The following is a 25160-nucleotide window of genomic DNA, read 5'->3' on the forward strand; positions in this document are numbered from 1 at the left end:
CACCCATAGCATAAGAAGACAAAGCACCTGTCCTAGGGGTCAATCCTATAGTTGGCTCTGATGCTCGGGAATTCTGGTAGCACATGCTGGGCTCAGAGAACAAGAGCAACCGTGACTTAGCAGCCATGTCTAGGAAAGTACAAATATGTGTTCACTATTGCATGGCCAATCTAAATGCTTTAATGTGGTCCTAATTCCAAACAAGAAAAACATTACCCTAATAGAAAATGCAAATAAAACATTTCCCTTTATTTCTATAAATTACACACACACACACACACACACACACACACACACACTTAAATGTAAAAAAAAAACTAGTTTTATTTAATTAAATGCAAGAAGCTCTGCATGGTCCCCACTATCTCATTACTTGAGAGGCAGAAGCAGAGATCAGAAGTTCAAGGTCATTCCTGAACTAAGCAAGCTGGAAGCCAACCTGGGATGCATGACATCCTGTCTCAAGCAAAGAAACAAAATAACCTCTGGTCTCCTCCTCCAGGTCATTCATCTGGGCATGCATGTAACTCAGTCTCCTGAGAAGGCAGCAGCACCAGGGTACATGCAGATCAACAGCAAGAACGCCAGGGAACCTCAGTGAATAACAAGCAGGGCTGGCGCCAGAGGTTAGGCCTTGGGACTTTGACAAAGGGCCTGCCATATTTATTTTCGTAGTTTTAACCTAAGCATCAAGTCTTCCATTTATGCACCGAAGGTATGAAGATCTTTAGCCACATTTATGCTCCTCTACTGTATAATACAACCTTCTAATACTTTAGAATCCCTCCCATAGTCAGTCCTGGGTTTTAACTCTCATCAGCCCCAGAGTTACCCATGACACAGAGGTTTTTTTAAAGTGGCTGGATATATATCACATTTTCCCTGAACAGTTTGGATCCAAGATCAATGTGACCAACTCAAGACCCGGCACAATCCTAAGCTCTTCATGACTCTGATTCATCCTCCCACTGTGCCCCTGACCTCTCTTAAAGGCGGAGTGGTCAGCCTCCCATCTGTTTCGTCTATAAACAGAGCTTGACTTAAGAGAGGTTCGTGTTTGCTCTGGAATCTGAGTCTCAGTGAGAACTTGACACTCATAGTGTGGGAACCTTTTGTTCCTAAACTCAACTAGTGATACTCTCTAGAGGCCTCTCTGCTTCTGCAAGACTGAATTCAGTCAGTGAGCTTGGCATGAACACACAGGGAGTCAGGGCATGAACACACACACCGGGAGTCGGGCCATGGGAGCAGTCCTCACCCTGGGCAGATGCCTCCTGGTATAAATGGATTTAAGAGGCAACCATACGATGGCTTCGTGCTCAGGATTTCCCTCTAAGGATTCCACCTTCGCAATATAAGCTTAAAAATGCTTCACATCACCACGGACTCTTAAGGATCCTATCCCCAGGCATCCTGACCTCATCCCCACCTGGGTCTCTACCCCCACGTCATGGTCACCACTGCCTGCCCAACCTATACCCATTTGTGTCCCTCTCCAACTTGCTCTGTGTCTGCCCCTTTTCCACTCTAAACCCCATACTCAACTCTCATAGCCAGCTGGAAGAATGTGCTCACAGCTGGGCCACAGCGCTGGCAAGCAGACAGTGACCCCTTCTGCCATCCATGAGCAACCGCTGCCAGATGTGAGGCGGTCACAACCCTGTCTGCTGAATTAAAGAGAAGCTCCTCCATTCAGGACATGACTCCAGGAGCCAAGGGGGCCTGTGCAGACTCGTCATCATACCCCACAGGCGGGTCTCAAACAAGATACAGACCCAATACGTCAGCTGCCTCCAACCCCGGGCAGTCCATCATCCTGGCTCAGGAACAAAACTTACAAACACCTTGCCAAACACCAGAGGCCTTGCCCAGAGAACAAGTGGGAAGGAATGGGCACATAATATTTTCTTGGCTTCCACTTAATGGAGCAAGAAAGTTCTAGAACACTGCCAGTTCAGAGGCCAACCAGGGGAAAGAGAAACCCACAGCCTAACAGGAATAAATCCCAGTGGCGAGAAAACAGTTCTCCCTGGGACTCATCAGGCTCAAAAGTGTCTCCCAGGCAACTGCTACATGGAACGGGAAGATGTGCAATCTTTTTCTCCTTTACGTCATCCTACATAGAAGGGAAGGTGTCTGTCAAGAGTGTGGAGCCCCATGGCAGTACATGTGGCTCCTGATGTAGCCCCCAGGACTTCGGTGACATTTTTGCTCACACACAACTCACTTGTTTCGAAGCCAGATGATCTCAGGTTTGGGGTTACCCTCAGCCCTACAGGTGAAGTACACAGTGTTCCCCGAAGTGACATCTGCGTCCTGTGGCTCTGACGTGATCCGGGGCCTTTCTACATTGAAAGAACAAACAGCACAAAGAAACATGAGGCTCACATGGGTGGGAAGCGAAACCGGGTTCCTCATGGCTTGGTGATACTGCAAGGCCTAAATACACATCTTAGCTCAGACATCCTACAAAAATGACAGGCTGCCTTTCTAGAGTTTCGGCTTTCCATGGTGGAAGACAAGCCTTCCTTTACACGACTTCTGGGGTCACCCTGGTCCTTCAGCAGGGTCCCCAGGACCCACTCACCACAGTTGAGCTCTTCTGGGGTGATGGTAGCCACAGAGCGTCCTTGGATGCGCCTAGGATACTCGCAGGTGGCTGCTGCCTGCGCGTTCCCAGACTGGGCGTAGGTCTTCAGCAGATCTGCCAGCCACAGGATTTCGCAGTCACAGTGAAGTGCATTTGAGTCCAATCGCCTATGGGAAAAAGAAGCCACAAAGACACCCCGGAGTTAGGAGACACTGACCCATCCTGCATAGACCAACCTCCAGGTTCTGGGGTCTCAAGGCATGCCAAAGAGGATGAGCATCTGGGCATTAATCATGTAAGGAAGTACAGCAAACAAGATACAGCACACTATGCTCAGTTAAGAAATGGGCAATGCACTGGATAAGAGCTGTCACATGCTGGGGCCCCCAGCCTACTATCCACTTCTGAATAGCAAGACCCTACAGCCAGAACAGGACCAAAGGGTCAGTGGGTGAGCTTGGATGGGCAATTGAGCATGACGAACTTGGTCCAATCTACCCCAGCCAGCTGAGTGAGCTGGGAGAAGTCCACACACCGTTTTGACTGCTCCTTGGGAGTGGGCATTTTGATGAGGCCATGGAGGGCAAGGCCAACACAGACTGGCTTAGCCCTTATCTCTAAATCTAGAATGCTCCTGTTTGAGCAATGTAAATCCAGCGGATGAAGGAACATACTGGCTTAGAAGGGCTGGCATTCCTCAAGAAATGACCATGTTTCTCTTCAAGGAGTAAATAGGGAAATCCATCTGCAGGCTAGTCTGCTGGTAGCCCCACCCTTCACCTTGTGTCCTTCTGAGTTGCTTCCTGTGGCATTTTTATTTATCTGGCAATGTTTTCCTCCCTCTTCTCCACCAAAGGTATGAATTTTCATCCTATCTTCCCACCTCTAATGTGAATTCGCTTTGCCTGATCATTTCTTTGTTGAAGAAAGTCTTTATGTCATGGAAGGTAATGCCACAGATCCTGGGAGATGAAGCCAGGCCCTGTGAGCACTGGAGTCCATTGTAGACACCACACACTCCAGTAACATCTCAACTGGCCAAGTGCTCTTGAGACCACAGGTAAAACAATCGAGGCTGTTAACTAACTCCATTAATGCTAAAATATCTTCATTGTATTATAATAAGTATACAAATATTACTTCTGGAGGCCTTAAAAAACTGGGTAGGCATCAATTTGCTTATTCAAGTAAGTGAATTTCAAGAAAAAGGACTGGAGGCATACATATGAAGATGCTCCCAGACTGCCTTTCATTCTCACCAGTAAAATATGCACCTTGCAATTAAAACTTAATTGGGGGAATTTAAACATAATTTAAAAAACTGTCTCAAGAACCTTATTAAGGAGGCAGCCTGCTGCCGCACGTGAGTCATCTGCTTGCCTCCTCACATTGCAACAGGCCTGCTCTCCTGGCACACAGATGTCTCTGAAGGCTTTTCTGAAGCTGGAGATGCTTGGCCAGTCCACAGAAAGGGCCAGAAAGAGAACTAGGACAGAGGGCCTCCCACAGACACTGCAGGCGTTCAGACGCCCGAATGCATACTTACAGCCGTTTCATGGACTCCAAGTGGCTGAATGTCCCAGGAACTAAGTGTGTGATACGGTTGTTATGTAAAAATCTATAGAAAGAGAAAACAGAACAAAGTTGGTTTAAAAAAACAAAACAACAACTTCCTGCACATGTGAAAATGAGCCCAAGAGGCCATATATCTTATCAACTGTATTTATTGAATATAAGTGAATCTAACATATAAGTGCTTTGGTTCAAGAAATAATTGGATTTCTTTCCTATTATACTACCATTCCCAGACATAAGACTACTGAGTCCCATGTCTGATCATTAGCCAAGAGATGGATTTTACGCCAAAGCATCGTGGAAGTGTTAAGCAGATTGCTGACCGTTCAGGCAGCATGAGCTGGGGCCTGGCTACAAATGAAAGAAGGAAGCAGCACTCACAGTCTCTCCAGCTTCGGCAGGTGCTGGAAGGATTCTGGGTCCAGCGTTTCTATATGATTAAAGTGCAGGTACCTGGGGGATAAAAAAAAAAAAGCAGCACAATGTGAAAGACTTACTGACCTTTTCCAACCTGGATTTTTGGCTCCAAAGTTTTTCCACACTTCACATCCACATATCACTAGGTATTTCCCTGTGCTCTGCACGGAGTGTGGAGACAAGAAGGCCCAAGTGAGAGAGCAGGCAGACTATCCTGTAGTGGGTTGATCCATAGATGACACCTCAGGACTTAAGAAGCCCTGGGTCTCCATGAACCAAGTGGCGTGATGGTGGCCTAGCCACTTCACATTAATCTATAATATGCCCAGCGATAGATAAAAGGAAAAACCAAAAGCAGCCCAGCAGATAGGTCCCCCTTCTGTGTGCACACAGGACCCCAGCACTCTAAACTGTCAAAGCTCCCATGTGACGCTAAGAACACCGTAGATACAGAACCAGGCACCCAGGAAGAGATAAGCAGCTCTAAGTCACATGTGATGATGGACTTCCCTGAGGTCCTCAGGTCACACAGAACACCCAGACTCCATGCTTCTTCCTATTAGAGATGTCTCCACAGTTCAAACAATTTACAGTTTAGGATATAACTAAGTTCATTCTCCTGAATGCAAGTTTGCTCCTTTTGAAAGATGGTGGGACTTTTTGTTCATCAAAACATCAATCAAGTTCTTACTCAGACTTCATTGGCCTAGAGAGAAGCCTCCACTCAGGTCACCATGGTAACAGATACTGCTGTTCAATAGAAGACCAAAGATAGAAACAAGCAGCAGAACCAACATACAGCCTTCTTCACCACAACTCCATAGAGGCCTTGCTCTCCAAAGCCACTTTCAGTAACTGTGACATTAGTGCATTTCCTGGTTCCCTACATGGGCTTCTTCTCCTGCCAATTGGCAGAACCAATCCAGAGCCTCCTAATCTCTGAGAGCCACAATCCACAGCTCACTTGTCCTTCCTCATGCACAGGGCACCCTGGCACAGTGTGCTTGCAAGGCAAGAAAGAAGAAAAAAGGACAATGAGGTCAGTGGTTGTCCCAGCACAGCATCTGATCCAAGAATACCGAAGGAGACAGGACCAAAGAGAAATCCTCACCTCATCATGTGTGCCTGGTGTGCGCTAAGCAGTTGAGACTGATATGTATATTCTGTATGGTCCCCCAGCCCCTGCGGCTCACATGAACTATCAACACTAGGGAGCTGCTGGGGAGTCCTGAGCTAAGCTGGAAGAACAAGAGGGAAGAGGGATATACAAGCCAGAGCCCCACAAGGGCAGCTACCATGGTCTGTGTAAGCCCTTCAGCCTGCAGTGACGTTTGAACAGGTAGGCCTCAGAGAGCCAACCCCAAGAAGTACCAAGGACAGTGGCTTTCAGAGTTTGCAGGACTCTGGCCTGCTGAGACTCTAGCAGATTCTGGGCACCATCACCGTTCTCTGGATCGCTGAGAAAATGGAGGACAGGGAGGGACTCCTCATGCACACAGAACAGCACCGTTGAGTCAGCTAACTCTGGTCCAGTGTGTGGAGCTGAGAAGGGTGGCAAGGGCCCCCTTGAGGAGTGCTGCCCTGGGGCTCTCCAGTCAGGCCTTCCCGGCCTCAGTTCCCACAGTGCCCGCTTAGTGAAAACAACATGCATCTTGTTCAGGAGAGGACAGAGAAGGTCTGAGGCAGGGTCAGCGGGAACTCTCTCTTCCTCGTCACAGACCCTGCACAAACACCAGAGAGAGCCTGAGGCTCTAGATCCTAGGCATGGAGCTTCACATGTTTATCGTGCCCCTTTCGACATGCTGACCTGATGCTCTGATCACACCAGCAAGGGCTTCTTTGACCCTGAGGCTCACTACAGCATTCAGTTCTCAGAAAGAAAAGTCATGCCCCTGCAGCAGCAGCAGCCTGTTGCCCCTAGCCAGGGGTTTGCTAAAATCCTTGCTGACCCAGGACATTGCACCCCATCACCAATGAGCAGAAAGCCACACTGGCTAACCAAAGCCACTCGGGTCCTTTTGCTCCTGACTCCTCCTGACTGGGCTCCTTCACTGGACTCACTGCCAGGTTAGCACCATGACGTCTGCAGGAAACGAGTGTCTCCCTTTGTAAACTCCTACATCCGCAGCCTCTAGATAGTTCCCAGAGCGTCTGCGGTTTCATCTGCTTGAAGCCATTAACGCAGGCAGGGCCTTACACACAACTTCATCCTGAACAGGCTCGTGCCCCATGCCTAGGATCCAAGTCCTGCCTATTGGATGCTGACGTGGACCCAGGTGTACCATGTGGGCTGCTGGGGCACATGGCCCTACCTGCTGCTGCCCAGACCCAGCTGTGCCGGTCCTCCAGCGTAACACAGGAACTGGAGCGCAAGGCCATGCCTACAGTACATCTAACAGCTGTTTTCCATCCATGGAATTGCAAAGCCAAGAGTGCCTGAAATCCCACAAGGATTGCCTCAGCTTACTGAGTGAAAGGTCACTCCATAAGGCACATAAACCAGAAAATCCTTCATAATTTTACTGGAAATTTTATGGTGTTGTTGTGGTGGTGGTGGTGGGGGCGTGGAGGGAGAGCACAGTGACTGACTTCATAACAAAGTCCAAGCTCAAAATGTAGCTAAAGAAAGAACATTTTGGCACACTCAACAGTGTGTGTGTGTGTGTGTGTGTGTGTGTGTGTGTGTGTGTGTGTGTGTAAAGATCCTGTTCTGCAAAAATGATGACACCATGACTGAAACTGCACATGACCATGAACACAGCCCCAGGTCCGCGCCGGACACTCACTCCTATCACAATAGCCCATCTAACTCCTGTTGTTTGCACGTCTGTCTCCACCACCGTGTGAACACCCAAGTTCTTACTGTTCGACAGGAAAGCCAAGTCATGTCCCTGTTCCTGAAACGGTGAACGCAGGGACCGGGTCTGATGCAGAGAAGAAACACAGCTATGTCTGCTCTTGGGTGGGCGCAGGGAAGCCAGGTGGGAGAGGTGGGCGAAAAACGCCCACTGACGCTTCTCCTCGTCATGCACATCCTCCCTGCACCCCAGGAAGTACAGACATGCATCATGCAACCAGTCAGCTCTCCCTACGGGAGGCAATAAGGCAGATGGCACGGAGGACACTTACAGTTGCTCTAGAGAGGCAAGTCCCTTAAATGCTTGCCTGTCAATTGACTGGATCTCATTCTTGTACAAATAGCTGAAACAAGAAACATGGAGGAGTGTTAGCGCTCGCGCACACACGCACACACGCACACACGAGCTCTCAACTCCAGGCGGGAAGAACTGAGTCGACACATGGAGAACAGTTTAAAATCAATGGCTGCACGAGGGTACGAACAAACACTGCACTGTAGGTACAGGCCACTCTCAATGGCCGCGCCTCTCGTACCTCAGGGACTAAAATCAAGCGGTCCACAGATTCTCCTACTGTGACCACTGAAGTCCTGACATGGGCTTCACAGCCTAGGGGAGATAAAGGGATTTCCCTACATATGTGTAAACGGCATTGATTGCAAGATCATAACCAGCACGTTCCACTAAACAGCAACACCAGCACAGCTTTGGAGAAACAGGGAGGGTAAAGATGTCCTGAACTTCTCTCCCACCCAGCGCCCCATTCTTATGAACAGCAGATGCAATGCTTTCAGGAGCCATGTGTACTGCGGGGTTTGTCTTGGAATGGCCTACAATCTAAGAAAGGACTTTACCTTTTTAAATGGTTGAAATTAAACCAAACAGTCGTGACACATGAGCGATACATGAAGTTCCTAACTCAGAATCCTTCGTCAACATTCTGTTGGAATGGCACATGTGCTGGAGCTACCTCACTGTGATATGCTAACATGGGAACATGCCAGGACTGCGCTGGCCCTCATAACCCAGTCCTCGGCAGCTGCCCTGAATAAGAGATGTGCTGGCCATGCTTCCCTCTCAGGAGAAACTTATACTTCAAGACAATGGCTCAGCATCTAGTATTACTACCTGTTCCTATGATTACTCTGTGTGTGTGTGTGTGTGTGTGTGTGTGTGTGTGTGTGTGTCTATAGTCATAGACAGCCTATGACTATAAGGCTGTCATAAAGCACAGCATGACACCTTAAGGAAGGTGGGAGGTAGAAGGGGCAATGAATACAGGTAATTGCACAGCCTAAGTTAAGGCTCAGGGAAGTAGGGAACCAGCTGGAGAGAAGGCACCCTGAGGGCAATGGAATCTGGGAACAAACGAGAAAGTGTAATGACACATACATATGAAGATGTCATAAGAGAACCAAGCACTTTGTGTGCTAACATTAATAAGCATAAAAATTTAAATAAGAAAGACATGGTGGTAAGTAACAAACAAATGTGTAAGAAAAAAAGAAATAAAAAATAGAGGACATTGTTTGCCTTAATCCTTGTGGTCTGACACGTCCAGCATGAGATCAGTACTGTATTCATTATTGTCTCTGCAAGACCCTACTTTATGGGACTGGACCTGCTCCCTTTTAATTGCTATAACCCACCAAAGGGGGTCTCACCCCTTCTCTCTGTGCAAATAAGTGGCTCCCAAAGAACTGCACACTTGACATAAACCATCCAGGACATGCCTACCCCATCAATTGCCCAGCACCTGCATCAAAATCATGTCAGACATTGGTCCTCCAGGCTCATGGATCCATAGAAAGAACCCAACTTCTGTGCACCCTAGTTTCTTAAATGGACAGAATCACTGAGTTAAATAATTTTGTACAAGTCTTTTTAGTCAATGCCTAGAACAGGCCAAGTTCCTAGGTCTGAGTTACCACTGTCCCCTGTGTCCATTTCTTTAAGCAAAATACAAAAGAACACTGCCTTTTACTAGTACAGAAAGATGGAGTCCTTCTGAGGGCTGTAATTAAAGCCAACTGATACATATGAATGTGTGTTTATAAAGACATCGGTGGGCCTTGGAGTACAGCTTAAAGATTTAGGGGGCAAATTTCTAGATTCCACGCCCAGTACCACAAAACCAGACAGAACATTTAAAGCCAAAATTTAAGACACTGAAACACAATGCATTTCCTTCAGGATGAAAAACAACTGATATTGTAATTACTAATTATACTAATTATAATTTATTTTTTCCCATGTTTGGTCCATGTACCATAAAGTTGGTCTCAACCAGCCATCACATCATCAGGAGACATGAAGTGGGTGGCTAGCGCCTCACTAAAGCAAAAGAGGCCCAGCAAACAAAGACTCGCCAGAGTCCAAAAACATGTTTTGGCCAAAAATACACAAGGCTACAATAATCAACAAATTTTAGATATATTCTTAAACACTTAAATTACTATTACTATAGTGATTATCAGAGTGCTCTCCCAATGAGATCCCAGGGAACTGGGGAAGGAATCCAGCCAGGACCCTGCACAAAGCTACACGAGGCTCGAGGCTCTGCTCCTAGCAGCCTGACTCCAGTGTGGCCCATCTCTGTTGAGATCAATTGTGCTGACCCCACTTTAAGCTGACTTGCTGTGGGGGGAGAGGAGAAGTCAGAACAAAGCTGCTGGGAAGGGCAGCAACCTCAGAGTAAGGCCAGAGGGTATGGTTTAAGAGACACTGTGGAAAACCGTCTCCTAAACATCCTGATACTGAGTGTATCCTCAGAAGTTAAAATAAAACAAAACATAAAAGAGTTAAAAAAAAAAAACACAGATGCACACACAGCCCTAATGCTGGCATCAGCGGATACCACCTACTTTCCGGGAAATCAAAGCTCCCTAGTGGAACTTGGGCAGCACCGGCAAGAAGGTTAAGAAGAAAGCTTGAGAGCTGAAGCCGGACATCCTGGCTTCAAGAATCAGTGTTGAAAAATCAGCACTTTAGGCTGAAGAAGCAGGGAAAAGAGCTTGCACCGCGACACTTTCACTGAGGAAAATATATTTCAATAAACAGAGCTGCACGGAGGCCCACTGACACCTAAAGCCGAAACAGATTTCCAGTACACATCCAGACTGAAAAAAAAATGATTTGGTTTTAACAATAAGCTCAAGGTAGAGGGGTCTACATGCGATGTGGCATGGATTTCTGATGAAAATAACTGACAAAATGGCTTACTTTGGGAAGTCATGGAAGTAAAAGAATCATTCGCTAACTGCAGGTGACAGGCATTCTAACCTAACAGATTCTGAGCCCAAACCATAGGAACACTATGTTTTCCTCACTCCTTCTCATTTACAGTAAGTGCCTGGGCAGGACACTAAGCCATTGCAAGACGGGCTATCCCTCTGTGACCCGAGGTTGCCCTTAAACTCAAGGCGGCCCTCTTGCCTTCTGCTTCTCACATGCTAGACTCACAAACACCTCTCCTGGCTTTTTAACATTTTTTTTTAAAGCGTGATGATTTCCTAAACTTCAGAGCTGACTTCCACAAGCAAGAGATGATTTAAATGATAAAAGTGAATGTTCAAATATAGAAACGCTTAACTAGATTTAACTAGATTTAAAAAAAAAAAAAGAGGAGGCAAAATCAGGAAGATGAAAACATTAGCAGGAATTAGTGACATTCCAAAGAAATTAGTAGTTCACAGCCATAAGCCTCTTACAGCTGGAGAAGCAGCTGAGACCTCTTATCTACAAAATGCACTTTCTTGATGCATATACCCCCGGAGGCTGTACCTGCCCAAGCAAGCTGTGTGTGCTGCCTCTCCCACCTGGAAAGCCCTACAGGCCAGACCACAGCTGCCATAGGCAGGACACATGGGAAGGCCCTCAACCACCTCACCCATCACTTTAGACTGATAGCATGTTTTAGAACTTCACTCACCTTCTAAAATTACAACCATTTGGGATGTAATCTTTGCAGTAACTCACAAACAAGGCAAACCTTCCTTCTACATTTTCATACCCTAGGGACAGGCAGCATGTGCTTGTGGGGTAGAGAGCTGCCCCTTAACTTACAGGTATTTTAAGTTCTCCAGGTCCTCAAATGCACCACTGGGAATCCTCTTGATCTGGTTATTGTTGAGAAGCCTATGAAAGAAAATGCCAACAGATGTAAGACAAACAAACAATAGCTTCCAAATTATTCTAAGGGAAACTACTTCTGTGGCCTTGGAAGAGTCAGAAAATGACGTACAGACCTTCCTGCCAGTAGTCATTAAAATCCCAGCGGGAGAGCCAGGCGTGGTGGCGCATGCCTTTAATCCCAGCACTTGGGAGGCAGAGGCAAGCAGATCACTCTGAGTTTGAGACCAGCCTGGTCTACAAAGCGAGTCCAGGACAGCCAAGGCTACACAGAGAAACCCTGTCTTGAAAAACCGAAAAAAAAAAAAAAAGAAAAAAAATCCCAGCTGAAGGACCAGCTTCAGTTACTATGGTTACCAGATAGCTCTCTTCCACTAACATATACATTAAAGAAGTAAATCCTCTCTCCTCAACACAGGAGCATGCACCTTTAGCCCACCACCTCTCAGAGTCTCTCATCCAGCAGGACTGAGGACCAGATTAACACAATCGTGGAATCATGGACATATATGATGTATGTCTCTGGGGCTTGCCAGTCCTCCACAGGGTGAGGATTTGAGCAGAGCCACCTCCTACGCTGCCCTTCAGGACTTGAGTGATATGATTCCTTATCCCCAAGTCCCTAGGAGCGGCGTCTTGCTGTGCTCAAGGTACTTCAAAGAGCCTGGAGCCTGCTGTGGCTCCACCTAAGCTGTGGGAGATCAAAGCTCCATTGCATAATTCAGTGCCTCTAAAGCCCTGCCTGCAGCCAGCCCCAGCTCAGATGACGGCCCTCCTCAGTCATGCAGGGAGAGGTGAGGGCAGCCATCCACTGAGGCCAACTGAGGCAGCAATGAGAGGTGTGAAGTGGGGTGAGTCCTACAGGAACCCCAGTGAACACAGAACACTTCTTCGGCATTCACCAGCAAGAACATGGGCCGAAACACAGCTGAGGGCCCACAGTGTTCTGTGTGCTGGTCTACACACAAAGCCACCATCCTGGCTTCCCTCACCCATCCCCACCAACTGTGGCACTCAGGGGATGGCCACAGCATCTGCCCTCTACACACAGGTACACAGCACAACCATCTGCTTTGTTCTCTTACTGGTGGCCAACTAGGTGCTGTAACTTACAGTGTGTTCAAGTTCCTCAGCCTCCGGAATGCCCCAGGTTGGATCTCTCTGATTCTGTTGAACCGAAGATCTCTGTAAAGAGATAGGACATGTATTTTAGTGACAGAAAATGCACAGCTGTTCTCCTAAAACAAATGACTTTAAGATGAAGAGACATAAAAAAAAAAATTCACACCACACAGGCCACCATTCTGGGTGAACTCTCCCACTGGAGGAATATTCTTCTAAGTGAAGGAACAGTATTACACTTAATCTGCTTAACCAGTGCAAGGAGATACAAAACAAAACAAAAACATAAAAAAATGACAGGAATGAATGCCCTACACATTCCATCCTTGGCCAAGCCCACTGAACAGTCTACTTTCAGAAAGCCTCAGGATAACACACACACACATAGATCTGTATAGATAGATTCAAGGTATTACATCTGCTATGAGCACAGAAACACTTCAGTAATTACCAGCAAGAACATGGGCTGAAACACAGCTGAGGCCCACAGTGTGATCTCCATGGATTTAGCTGGCTGCCCCAAAGCATAACGCCACCTCGGCAGGGGTATCAGTAACGAAGGCCATCCAGTACACAAACTGGATTGTTGTTTCCAAACAAGTATATGAGCAGTGTTCTGCTTAAAGTATTAAAATGGCTTGTCATTGTCCCTGGGCAGGGCACATATGTACGCAGCACACAGGGACCAGACAGCGAAAAGAACTGACTTCAGGATGCTCAAGCAAAAGATGGGCCCTGAGCTCGACAGAGCTGAGCTCAGAGCAAGTAGGAGAAAATTCTGACCACTCACATACAGTGTGACAAGCCCATAGCCAGTACAATGTCAGGTCAAAGGTCACCTTTGGGCAGCTAGGCAGTGAAAGTGTGCAGACATCTGTCTGCCTCACTCCTCTCAGGAAATCCATCTCTAGCTTGAGCTGGAAAGTAAGTTTACAGGCTAATGAGATGGCTCAAGGGTAAACACACTTGCCACCACACACACACACACACACACACACACACACACACACACACACACACACACACACAGTTAAATAACTGTAAAAGACACCTAAGTTTATGCGTGTAAATGTCACTGAGTAATAAACAGAAGCCCTCATCTTTAATAGGTCGTCTTAGAACATTAAAATTCCCTCCAACTTTGGTAGGGGTTTTGTTGTAGCTTGTTCCCCCAGAATTCATCCATACAAATCCTAACCTCAGTGTCTTGGGGTGTGGCTGTGTATGAAGAAGGGGTCTTTCCATCGGAGTTCAATCAAGTGAAATGTTCACTGTTTCTTAAAGAATCTAATTACTTTGAGCAGATTCAATAGATTCCAGTGGCCTTCAGAATCAGTTCCAGTTTATGATTCAAAAAGAGACTTGGCAGTATGTACCTGGGCTACTAACTGTTTTCACCGAGGAGCCAGCAAAGAGAGAGGTGGTCCTTCTCGGCGTTTCTTCCTTGCTATGGTCAAGTTCTCCAAGTGAAGGGGAAGTCAAGATTGCTCACCTTTCTGCTCCCAGAGTAGCAGAGCTTCATTACAGTTTCCAAGTCACGTCCACCTTTTATTTACTTTCTCCTAAGATTTTACAGGAGGCCCTGGTCTGCACCTGGCTGGCCCTCCTCTGTACTGACATGGGTGTTTTCACACAAGTGGGATTTCACTTCACAGTGCATCCAGTGGGAGATGTGGAGAGTCAAGAGAGCGGGTGGGGCACAGTGAAAGATCTGTGGAGAGGACAGACCCCAATGGACCAACTGTTGATAAAAAGTGACATCTGCTTAGGCAGGCCTTAGCACGATCTCAGACATGAAAAAGCTCTGACTTAACACAAGTGTTGTGTAGACAATACATTCTGGAAGTTGTGCTGCACACCACTACTTACAGTCAAGAAAACATGGTCAATTTAAGAAACGAGAGAGACACACACACTACCTTAAACTCCAGCGCTTAACCAAACTCCATTTCAAAAGACAAAAGAACAGTGTGTATGAATCCCTCGGAAGCTAGAAAAAAAAAAAAACTATGAAGGCCAAGAGATTGGTAAGTAAAATTATACCTAAGCAGCATAAAGAGAAAGCTATGAAAGACACCCTCCCTAGTCTGGAGTTGGGGCCACCAATCCTCTGGTGCTAGAGACAGAGCTTGCTCTGAGCACTTGGTCCATAGCTAGGACTGAGGCGGCTGTGATGTAACTGCTCACCAGGCATCATATACTGAAACCTAAGTATGTATGACAAGCAGAGTTGGATAAGATGTTATCCGAGTTGTTTCTTGTTTTGTGTGACTGCATCACCACGCATTCCTGCTAGACAAAGCTGGTGCAAGTTCAGAGGGCAATTTCTCAATCACCTTCTCCATATGCCCTCAAGGACTGTCAATCTCAGCCTGATGCTAAGAGGGTCAGAGGGTCCCCTCTGTAACAAATCATGGTTCTTAACCAACAAACTGAAACCACAATGAACCAAAGTGAAACTCCAGGACTTGAAAAGGGTAGCAGAGATGAAAAGCTCACTTCACAGACCTTGGAACACACTTAATATTGCAGAAATGGGACCTTGACGGCCAAGCTGAACATTAGAGGGGAGCCAACTGGAAGGACAGATCTGTATCTTTGTACCCTTGTATGTTTTTCTGTCTGATGACCACAGCACAGGAAAAGAGCTGAAATGGAAATGGTCAAAGGGATTCAGTCTATGTGCCCACATCTCACTGGGACAGCTTCAGACGTTATCATGTTACAAAGGAAGGAGGAGAGCAGATGGAAGATGGTCCTATGCCTCCACCCACAGGCATGCCATGGCCTTGGGATATTACAAGAGGAACCAAACGCCCTTTCAAGGACGAGCCCCCAAGTTCAAGGACATGCAGGCACATGACAAGGCTCCATCACTCCTGAATGCAAGGTCATAAAAAGGCTGTTCTTCATAAGATTCCTGCAGTGTCCCCAATCAGTGGCAGAAGAAGTGGTGGAGGTGGCATCTGGGTACTTTCAGAAGGGAATTCTGGGTCACACCCAAGAGCACAAAATGGGAACTGTGGGACAGAGCAGAAGTATGTTTTAGCAAACTCTCCTGGGAAAGCAAGATGAAGCTAAAAAATCAACGCCCTTCAGTCTGCTAGGAAGATCACAGCACACATATGTATTTGTACATGTGTGCACATGCATGATATGGAAATGGCATTCACCCACGTATAATCACTTGTGTGTGCAAACAGCAGGAGCAGCAGCATTTCTTTCTTCTCTAGCCCTTGGTCCACTTACCACTACTTTGAGGTTTAAGTGTGAACAAACCAACCCTTCATTTGTTTTTACAGAAACATCTGCACATGCCTCAGGAGACAGACCATTGAGAACTGGAGTGTGGGGTCCTCTGCCCCCTTCTACATAGATTTAGTCCAATTCAGATGACACTGGAATTTTTAAAAAATCATAATAGTTCCATCAAAAACCCTCAACAAGAAAGAAAAGAAAAGAAAGAAAGGCCACTGACCTGAACATTACAAAAAAGTACTTCAAAGTATCTCCCTGGCTTTCAGTTCACACTCTCTTCCACTGGGCCAGGAGTGGGGAAAGTGTGCCAATATCCGTGGAGTCACTGCTCCCCACCCACTCGCTAATGCTCAGGCCATCTGGCGCCCACCCTCCTGGTTCGGGGGAAAAAACACTTCCCCAGCAAATAACGAATGTCTCAAGCTTCCCTCTCGAAGTTAGCATGAAACAGGAAAGAAGGTGGATTCTAGAAAGTTCTGGGAAGGCCATAAGCAGAATGATTACTTAAAAATACCTTGGACAGTGAACCTCGGAGAGAATGACCATGAGCATTCTGCTGGGACCCAAACCCCAGCAAAGTCCTTACAGAAGCTCTTCATGATGAAGAACAGCAGACTCTAGATCATGAGCCCAGGGACTGCAGCGTCAGCACACACCAGTGTCAATGTCTCAGTTAAGCAGCCTTGACATTTGGGTGGCCCCAGAATCATAAGCAATCACTCAAAGGCTCCCTGCATGACAATTAGGGGGGCAAGATCATGGCTTGCCTCACAGTCCCTATCTGGAAGCCTGCCTTAAGAGTCTCCTTCCACACTGGGTAACGGTGGCACACGCCTTCAATCCCAGCACTCAGAGGCAGAGGCAGATGGGTTGCTGTGAGTTCGAGGCCAGCCTGGTCTACAAAGTAAGTCCAGGGCAGCCAAGGCTACACAGAGAAGCCCTGTCTCAAAAATCCAAAATAAATAAATTAATTTTTAAGAAAACTTTAAAAGAAGAATCTCCTTCCACAACAACTTAAGATGCATACCCCACTCCATGATGCTTACCTTAACCAGAAGTAAGCAACTATAAACAAGTCATATTTAAGGCCTGCATATAAAGCTCATTTATTGTAATCTTCAATAACCACTTCTAAAGCAATGTTGGGGATTTTCCCATTTTAAAAGTGCCATGTGTTTACATTTATTTTGTAATTTAAATATCAAGAATGCTTTGGTCCAAAAATTAAAATTAATAAGGGTTTTCTGTTTGGTCCGAGAACTAAAACCACTTTGCTCACTGATGAGGAACTTAACCCTGTCAGTGCATCAAACCACATACAGTTATTTTTCAGGTAAGAAGGCTATAAGCTTGCACCTCGCTGGGGGTTTTGACTTGTATTTTAATATTTAGTATTTGTTTCTAGCAAGAGCCTGCAAACCCCACAGACAAGGCATCATGGAGCTGGACTGAATGCATGTGTTCCTGGCATGACTTTATTACTATTCCCTCTTCAGCTGCAGCTTTTAGGGTTAATTCTGGGATCTTTACATGTTACAGAAAACTTCTGAGATCACTGGTATCACGATGTCAAAAGTCACTGAGTACAAGGGCAGTTAACCTTGCTTTTCTGCTCTCGGTGCACAGAATTTGGGTGTGGGTGCGCCACACTTGAAGACACTGAGGACACTGTTGACTTGAAAACACCACTCCAGGAATGCAGGCTCATACCACTCACCTGAAGGATTTAATGTGTCCTCTCCTTTGTAGAGGACATATTTTCAATACATAGTTTTAAAAAGCAGAACTATGACAGGACAGGTATAAGCCTTCTCTCCTAGAAAGAGCCTGAGCACACCATCCCAGCGCTCAGCCACGCACAGCTAAGCTCCGCTCCCTCCATCCCAGCCTGGTGCGCAGCAATCACGGTAGCACTGGTGGAAACTGGTGGTGTGTTAGGGCAACTGCGAACACCCCTTTCTTTCTTCAATTATTGGGAACTGCTGAGCCCTGATGAGGTTGGAGGTCCACAGCTTGAGATGTTAGTAGTAAAAGGGACTTGAGGGGATCGAAGCATTGCCAAGCCACTGGGCCCATGTTTGCAGTGGAAAGGGAATTCCTGTAAATCAGCAAACTGTTTGCCCAGGGTTGGAATGACACTTGGGGAAATAGAGCAGAGATGGGAGGGGCGGAACAGGGCAGGGCTCAGTACGTGTCGGGCAAAAATATGCACGTTCAGAAGGAGAATCCAGAGTCTGAGGGAAAGTGTGCTCTTGAACTGCATGAACAACAGGGAAAAGGTGGGCACAAGCTCTGCGGGGTCCACCCAGAAGCTTCCTGGAAGTCTGCTACTGCCACCTGCCCACCTGTCCTGAGGTATGCGCTTAAGCTCAATAGCCATTCACAACCTCTCCACTATAGATCTGTGTGTATGCATACACAATTGCTTGTGTGAATGTGTGTGTGAGTGCATGCCTGTGCGTGTGCGTGTGTGCGTGCATGCGCGCGTGGGTTTTGGGGGGGGGCAGGCATACGGAAAGGTCAGAGGACAACTCTGTGGGTAGAGTGGGTTCTTTCTTTCTACCTTTACTTGGGTGCCAGAGACCAAACTTGGATCTCCGAGGCTACATCTCCCGGCAGCTTTCAACCTGTAGCAGTCCACGTCCTTTCTGAGCTCACTAAATTGTGTTTGAGGATGACTGGGGCATTTTCCAGCTGAAATGATTCGTCTTCAATGATCTGTGGAGGCATGGCCCAGGGGGTACACAGTAGAGTTTGCAAGTGCTGTCTTCCTGCAGGCACCCCATCAGCAAAGCCCGGCAAGGAAAACAGACCTTTGAGTGCAAGAGGATAAATGGCCTCAGCCAGGATGCAGAACGGCCTCACTTCGGTACTGCGGGGTGAAGTCATGCATTGTGCTGAGACCTGAACCATCCCATCCCCGCTTGCTTAAACACACACCCCCTCTTCTACTCAAATGCTAAGAGCTCTTTCAGACACATGCACAGGGGCCCAGGTAGGGAGGAGGCTATGTGGTCCATACCCTCTGCATCTCCAGCATCCTCCTCTCTCAGAAAACTCGGAGGCAGAGGTGAACAGGTGTCCTGTGGACCATCCTCTCTAGGCAGGAGCTGTTTACTCTTCAGCATCTTACCGTGAACACATGGACACATTTCCCTAGTTACAGCTTCCCTCGAACATTCTACTCCACGTCACCAGAGTGTTTAGTACGAAACCCTTTCAAATGATTTAAAGAGAAGAACGTTTGACACTGTGACTGACAAACCCCACCCCCACCCCCACACACAGAGAGGTACATTCTTTCCTGTTAGCTCAGCACGGGATTCTCAGAGGGGCATCTCAGATGCCCTGGCCTTCCCACGTCCAGGTACAGGAAGGTGTAACGAGACTTCACATCTACTTCACCTCCTGCATCACTTGCTCCCCCATCTCCAACTCCATCCATGCTCTCCTAATCTCATCTCACTCCCTAGCTTGTAAAGAGCGTTCTTCCCCCTGGTACGGGGCACACACCTATAATCCCAGGGGGATCTCTGTGGGCTTGGGGCCAGCCTGGTCTACTAAGTGAGTAAGTGAGTCTAGGACAGCCAAGGCTACACAGAGAAACCCTGTCTCAAAAGAACCAAAGAAAGAAAAAACAAACAAACAAACAAACAAACAAACAAACAAAAGGGTTGTTCTACCGACTGGTGGGAGCCTCGGGAGGCCTACTCAAGTCAGTATCAGTGGTGGAATCAACCCATTCAATGACTGTCGTGACGGCTACTAAGAAGGTAAAGCTCCACACCCAGCCCAAGCCCTCTCCACACCCGACATAGGTCTCCTCCACCCAACACAATTCTGGGTTCCGGGGCCTGGTCCATGATGTCAGAAGCATTCCTCACTATGCACTCTGAAAATTCCTTGTAACCATGTTAGTTTCAGAAAAGCTGGGTGCAGTCTCAGAGGCTGTGACAAAAGCCATGTTAAGGCCTAGAGTGACGGTGCATGCATTTAATCCGTGCACTGGGGAGGAGGCAGAGGCAGGCTGACTTCGCTAAGTTGGCAGCCATTAAGATGGTTTACATAGTGAGTTCCAGGCCAGCTACAGCTATGTAGTAAAACTCTATCTCAAATAATAAAACAAAAAGAAAGAAAGAAAAAGAAGAATCATGTTAGGGTCCTGGATGGATCACACTGTGACTTTACTTATACTTCTGGGGTTCTGTGGCCCTGTAATAGAGTGAGCCGGAGTTTGTGACAAGCTTAACAGAACTCCATGTGGAGCAAGCGCTGTGACGAAGCCCTGCCAGTGTGCTTAAGCATGTTGAAAAGTTAAGGCCACACGGCTCAGCTCTAAGAGCTCACCGATGAACCTTCACGGATGAGCTTCTTGGGAAAGGCAAATCAATGCCTGGCCCAACTTGAGACCTACCCACTGGAGAGAGCCAAACCCCTGACCCTATTAATGACACTCTGCTGTGCTTGCAGACAGGAGCCTAGCACAACTGTCCTCTGAGAGGCTTCATCCGGGAGCTGATGGAAACAGACGCAGAATCCCACAGCCAAACAATAGGCAAGCTTTGGGAGTTTTGTGGAAGAGTGGGAGGGACCTACCGAGTCAACTAACTAACCTGGGCTCATTGGGGCTCAGAGAGGCTGAACCAGCAACCAAAGAAAGCGCATGGGGCTGGACCTCAACCCCTTACACATATGTAACAGATGCGCAGCAAGGTCATCATGTGGGTCCCCTAATAGCGAGAATAGGGGCTGTCTCTGACTCTGTTCTCTGATTTTAGATCCCTTTTCCTTATCTAGGCTGCCTTGTCAGGCCTCAGTGGGAGAGGATGCACTTAGTCCTGCCGTGACTTGAGGTGCTAGCCCCTTAGGGGCTCCCCATTCTCTGAAAAGAAGTAGAGGGGGAGAAGTGGGAAGGGGCATGAAGGGGGGACTTGGTGGAGACGGGGAAGAGGGCTGGGATCAAGCTGTAAAGTGATTTTAAAGACCTGCAAAACCAAACTGGGTGGTGGTGGCACACACCTTTGATCCTAGCACTCGGGAGGCAGAGGTAGGTGGATCTCTGAGTTTGAGGTCAGCCTGGTCTACAGAGTGAGTTCAAGGACAGCCAAAGCCACACAGAGAAACTCAGTCTCAAAAACAAACAAACAAACAAGCAAACAAACAAACCAAACAAAAAATCCTACAAACCTAGGCTGATAAGAGCACTCAGCTGGTAAAGGCGTTTGCTGCCAAGCCAGACTGCCTGTCAGTCCCTTATTCCACAGTGACACGTATGCAGACGCAACATGCATACATGTACAATACAATAAATATAATAAACAAACAATAGAATAATTCTTTTTTTTAAAAACACTCAGCAAAAATTTTAAAGGCTTAAAACATGGACCCCACAAGCAAGAAAACAGCTTGTGGCACAAACCCTGCCCACATGAGCCGTTTGTTTCAGGGTTTTGGTCTTGGTGATGGATTTTGTCAATCAACATTACTAAAATTGCATGCTCCACTGTAAGTGCTTTAGAAAACAATTTTAAACCATGAGCCACTCACTTTTAAAAGGTAATTAGTCCCAGTGCCAACTCTCCCCAGGCAGGGCTTTCTCTCTTCAATTCCAGGTTATCAGAAGTCAAGCTGGGCTACTGGTCCAGCCTTCTTGTAGCAAGTAAATTAAGGGAGAACTGTGAAAAACACAGCCCCTTAGGCACTCCTGAGTCACTCCTAACTTTTCTGATCCGTCAAACAGATAAATCCAACTAAGGTATAATTTTCTTAATGATAGTAAGGCATAAGAAAATTTACTTGAGCCAGGCGTGGTGGTGCACACCTTTGATTCCAGCACTCAGGAGGCAGAGGCAGGTAGATCACTGTGAATTAGTCTACAAAGTGAGTCCAGGACAACCAGGGTGACACAGAGAAACACTGTCTAGGAAAAAAAAATAAACTATTTGGCAAAAAATAAAAAATAAAAATAAAATAAAATAAAACAAAAACTAAACCAAACCAAAACAACAACAAAAAGCCGGGTGTGATGGCACATGCCTTTAATCCCAGCAGTTGGGAGGCTGTGGATCACTGTGAGGTTAAGGCCAGTCTGGTCTACAAAGTGAGTCCAGGGCAGCCAAGGGGACACAGAGAAACCCTGTCTCAAAAACAAGCAAACAAAAACAAAAAAAACCAAAAAAACCAAAAAAGCTATTTGTCATATATACTTTTATCATTTATTAAAGACAAAAGACTGCATGCTAATGAGACAGATGTACTTATTTTTAATTATACAGTTACATAAGGGCATTTACACGTGTGTATACAGTGTGCTTGGATCTCATTTCTGATGTCCTCCTCTACAAGCTCCCTTCCCCCGCTCCCTGGCCATTAGCCCCTTCTGTCAGGCTAAACAGATGACTTCTATTTTCATGCCACATGCATATATTATTTTATGTACCTATGAAGTCTAGGCCCACATATGAGAAAAACATGCGTCATTTGTCTTCCCGGGGCTGACTTAATTCACTCAATATGACTAACTACAGTTGCATCCATTTTCCTGTAACGGACAGAACTTCATTCCTTATGGCTGAAAACGTTTTCGAAGATGCAGTTTTAAGAAACCCAACCTGCATCAGCCGAGTCTTTCAAAAAATAAGTTGCCAAATACGAGTGACTAAAAGACAACCCTACTTTAACAGCAGGCCCCTCTGCCTTGTGTTTAGATAGCACACCACACCCCAGCTCTGCAGACGTCTCCTGCCGGGGTTGCCAGCCTTCTACAGTGGGACAAACAAGAGCGAGCCCCACACCCACAGAGGGACGCCTCTGCATCAGACCAGGAGACCTGGGTATGGCGAGGGGAAGCCAAAGGTTTTGTCCCCTTTCTCAAAATTCCAGGGAAGAGAAATTGTGTCCATGTGCCGCCCAAAGCAGCCATCTGCTAGCTAGTCTACCCCCAGGAAGATCGCGGGCACTTGATAGAAGGAACCTGAGGACTCAGGACTCGGCCTAAGAATCCCCACAACTCTGCCCATCTGTCTGAGACGACTCCTCGGACTGCTGAAGCTCTCACCAAGCCTGAGGATGGAAATGACCTAGGAACCCCCATCAGCACCCTGCCCCAGCCAGAGCTACTAACCTTGTCCTGAAACAAGGGGGCACGCCCAGCCTTGAGGGATGGGGAGAATAGCCCTTCTCAAGTTATCATCCATCTCCGCTGAGTGTAAACCCGGGAGCTAACATTTGCTTTAGATTCCCCGTCCTGCTGAGAATTTCCAAGGCCCTGGGCTGTTTCGGGAAAGGCTTATTCTCTTTCTCTTCACGGTTCTAATCAAAGGGCTCAGTGGGAGAAAACAGTGGGTCTCGCTTTCTTCCAGAGTGTGAGGCTCACAGAGCTAGGATGATAGGAGTGTTCCTTATCTTCCTTGCAGCTGTGCGCACCTCATCTTTTACTCGCCAGTCCACTGGAGGACTTCACCATCAAGCTCCAATGTCCTCTGCCCTTGTCCAACCTCACCAGCTGCCATACCTCCCATCTATCTTCTGTCATGAAGCCTTCTTCTGACTGTGGCGATAAAGTCCTTTGGATCCCCAACCTTTGCAGGGGTCGGGTGGGATTTCACAAGGCTGCACTCCTCACCCAGGACGGAGCAGGCAGGGACAGGCATACTGAGGAGATCAAGCTGTTCCCCGATCTAAATCACTCCATATGGTATGGGGACAGTGGTTCCAGGCTGTGGCCTGCCCTGGGTGACGACTTTACAAAGCAGCGGTTGGCTCCAATTTGAATGGGAATGCACAGGCAAGATGAAGGCACCACCCAGCACCGTCTCCACGAGGCAAAGACTGCAACGTAACTTCAAGTAAAAAGTTACCCACTATCGGTAAACTTTGGTCAGAGGAGACCAAGAACACATAGGAAGATGGGCACAGCAAATGTCTACTGTTGGAAGTAGGCCCCCAAACTATTAAACACAGCAGATATAACCGCTCTCCCTTGGCTGACTAGGAGAGGCACTAAGACTAAACAGCTGGTAGGATTAGCCACTGCCTGGTCAGCTGTCTCAAGACTTACTGTGAGAAACTGTCAAAGCACAGGACATCTGCCTCTGGTTTCCCTGCCAACGGCCCTCAATCTGCTTCAAGCTAACTCTTGAACTAGCTGTTACCATGACCTGAGTTTGACAACTGTGTTCCTGGCATGGCTCTAAGCCCTGCAGTTCCATTCATAAAAACTTCAACTCTGGTCCCTTACAGACTCTTCTTTTGAGGCTGTGTTAGCTCTCTGTCTCCAATGCAGCTTTTTTAACCCTATAATAGCCATTCTATAACCTTGATAACGTGTGTGAAGGGTAATGTGTTCAGAGTTAATGTTATGTTACCAATTAAGACTGGAATAAGTGGGTGCATGGCGAATGCCTGTAACCCTAGTGCTCAGGGAGGCAGAGGCAGGCGGATCTCTGTGAGTTCGAGGACAGCTTGGTCTACAAAGCGAGTCTGGGACAGCCAAAGCTACACAGAAAAATCCTGTCTTGAAAAACAAAACCAAAGTGGAATAAAAGAATCTGGACTCTGACCGAATGGCACTATTATCAAGTGAAATCAGAATACACATGCACACATCCTCAGCCTCCCACCCAGCAGGAGCCCCTTGTGGGATCAGGGAGGAAGAACCCCAGGGTTCTTCTATATACCATGGGAAGATACAGCGAGAAGATGACTGTCTACAAACAGGAAGAGCTCTGGACGACACTGGCATCTTGAGCTCACACTCCCAGCCCCAGAATCTATTGTGGTAGTTAGGGCAGTACAGAGCACGCACACAAAAGGCTGGCCACACTGGGGCTGAGGGCAGAGTCTACCTCTGAGTGTCCCAGCAGGCAACACAGAAAGGAAACCTGCTCTAGTACAAAAGTCAATAGATCCGGAACAACACTGAACCAACTGTTTAGAGGGAAATTAAGCTGCTGCTGAGCTGGAGGTAACAGCCAAAGTTTTACATGAATCTTAGCTCTCCCTCTCAGCAGCTGAGCTGGTCACCAGCTGGTTCCATGAGCTTCACTGAGCCCCTTGCAGCCCAGGGCACAACTTCAATGCCCCCCACTTCCAGTAGCTCATGCTCCAGCCTCCAGAGGCCGTGAGGGCCCTGCTCAGCATCAGCGTCCACAGGTCCTCTCAGGCACATTCCCTACTGTTCTCTCTCTCTCTCTCTCTCTCTCTCTCTC

At 47.2% G+C, this 25160-nt stretch overlaps 1 protein-coding gene across 2 annotated transcripts in view; it reads right to left on the reverse strand.

The window, feature by feature from the left end:
• The window catches only part of PXDN (peroxidasin), a 76458-nt gene that overhangs the window by 31849 nt on the left and 19449 nt on the right, over positions 1-25160 (reverse strand). Inside the window, exons 2-8 of one of the 2 annotated variants that reach the window (XM_084792159.1) lie at positions 12685-12756; positions 11506-11577; positions 7712-7783; positions 4547-4618; positions 4137-4208; positions 2588-2757; positions 2228-2345 (exon numbers count right to left, since the gene is read on the reverse strand). In XM_084792159.1, coding sequence (XP_084648285.1) covers positions 2228-2345; positions 2588-2757; positions 4137-4208; positions 4547-4618; positions 7712-7783; positions 11506-11577; positions 12685-12756 — 648 coding nt within the window. The remainder of the gene's footprint in view (positions 1-2227; positions 2346-2587; positions 2758-4136; positions 4209-4546; positions 4619-7711; positions 7784-11505; positions 11578-12684; positions 12757-25160) is intronic. The other variant, XM_084792160.1, reaches the window with a different exon arrangement.

The sequence above is a fragment of the Acomys minous genome, assembly GCF_964271855.1.
Source record: "Acomys minous genome assembly, chromosome: 8".
NCBI classification, from domain to species: domain Eukaryota; kingdom Metazoa; phylum Chordata; class Mammalia; order Rodentia; family Muridae; genus Acomys; species Acomys minous.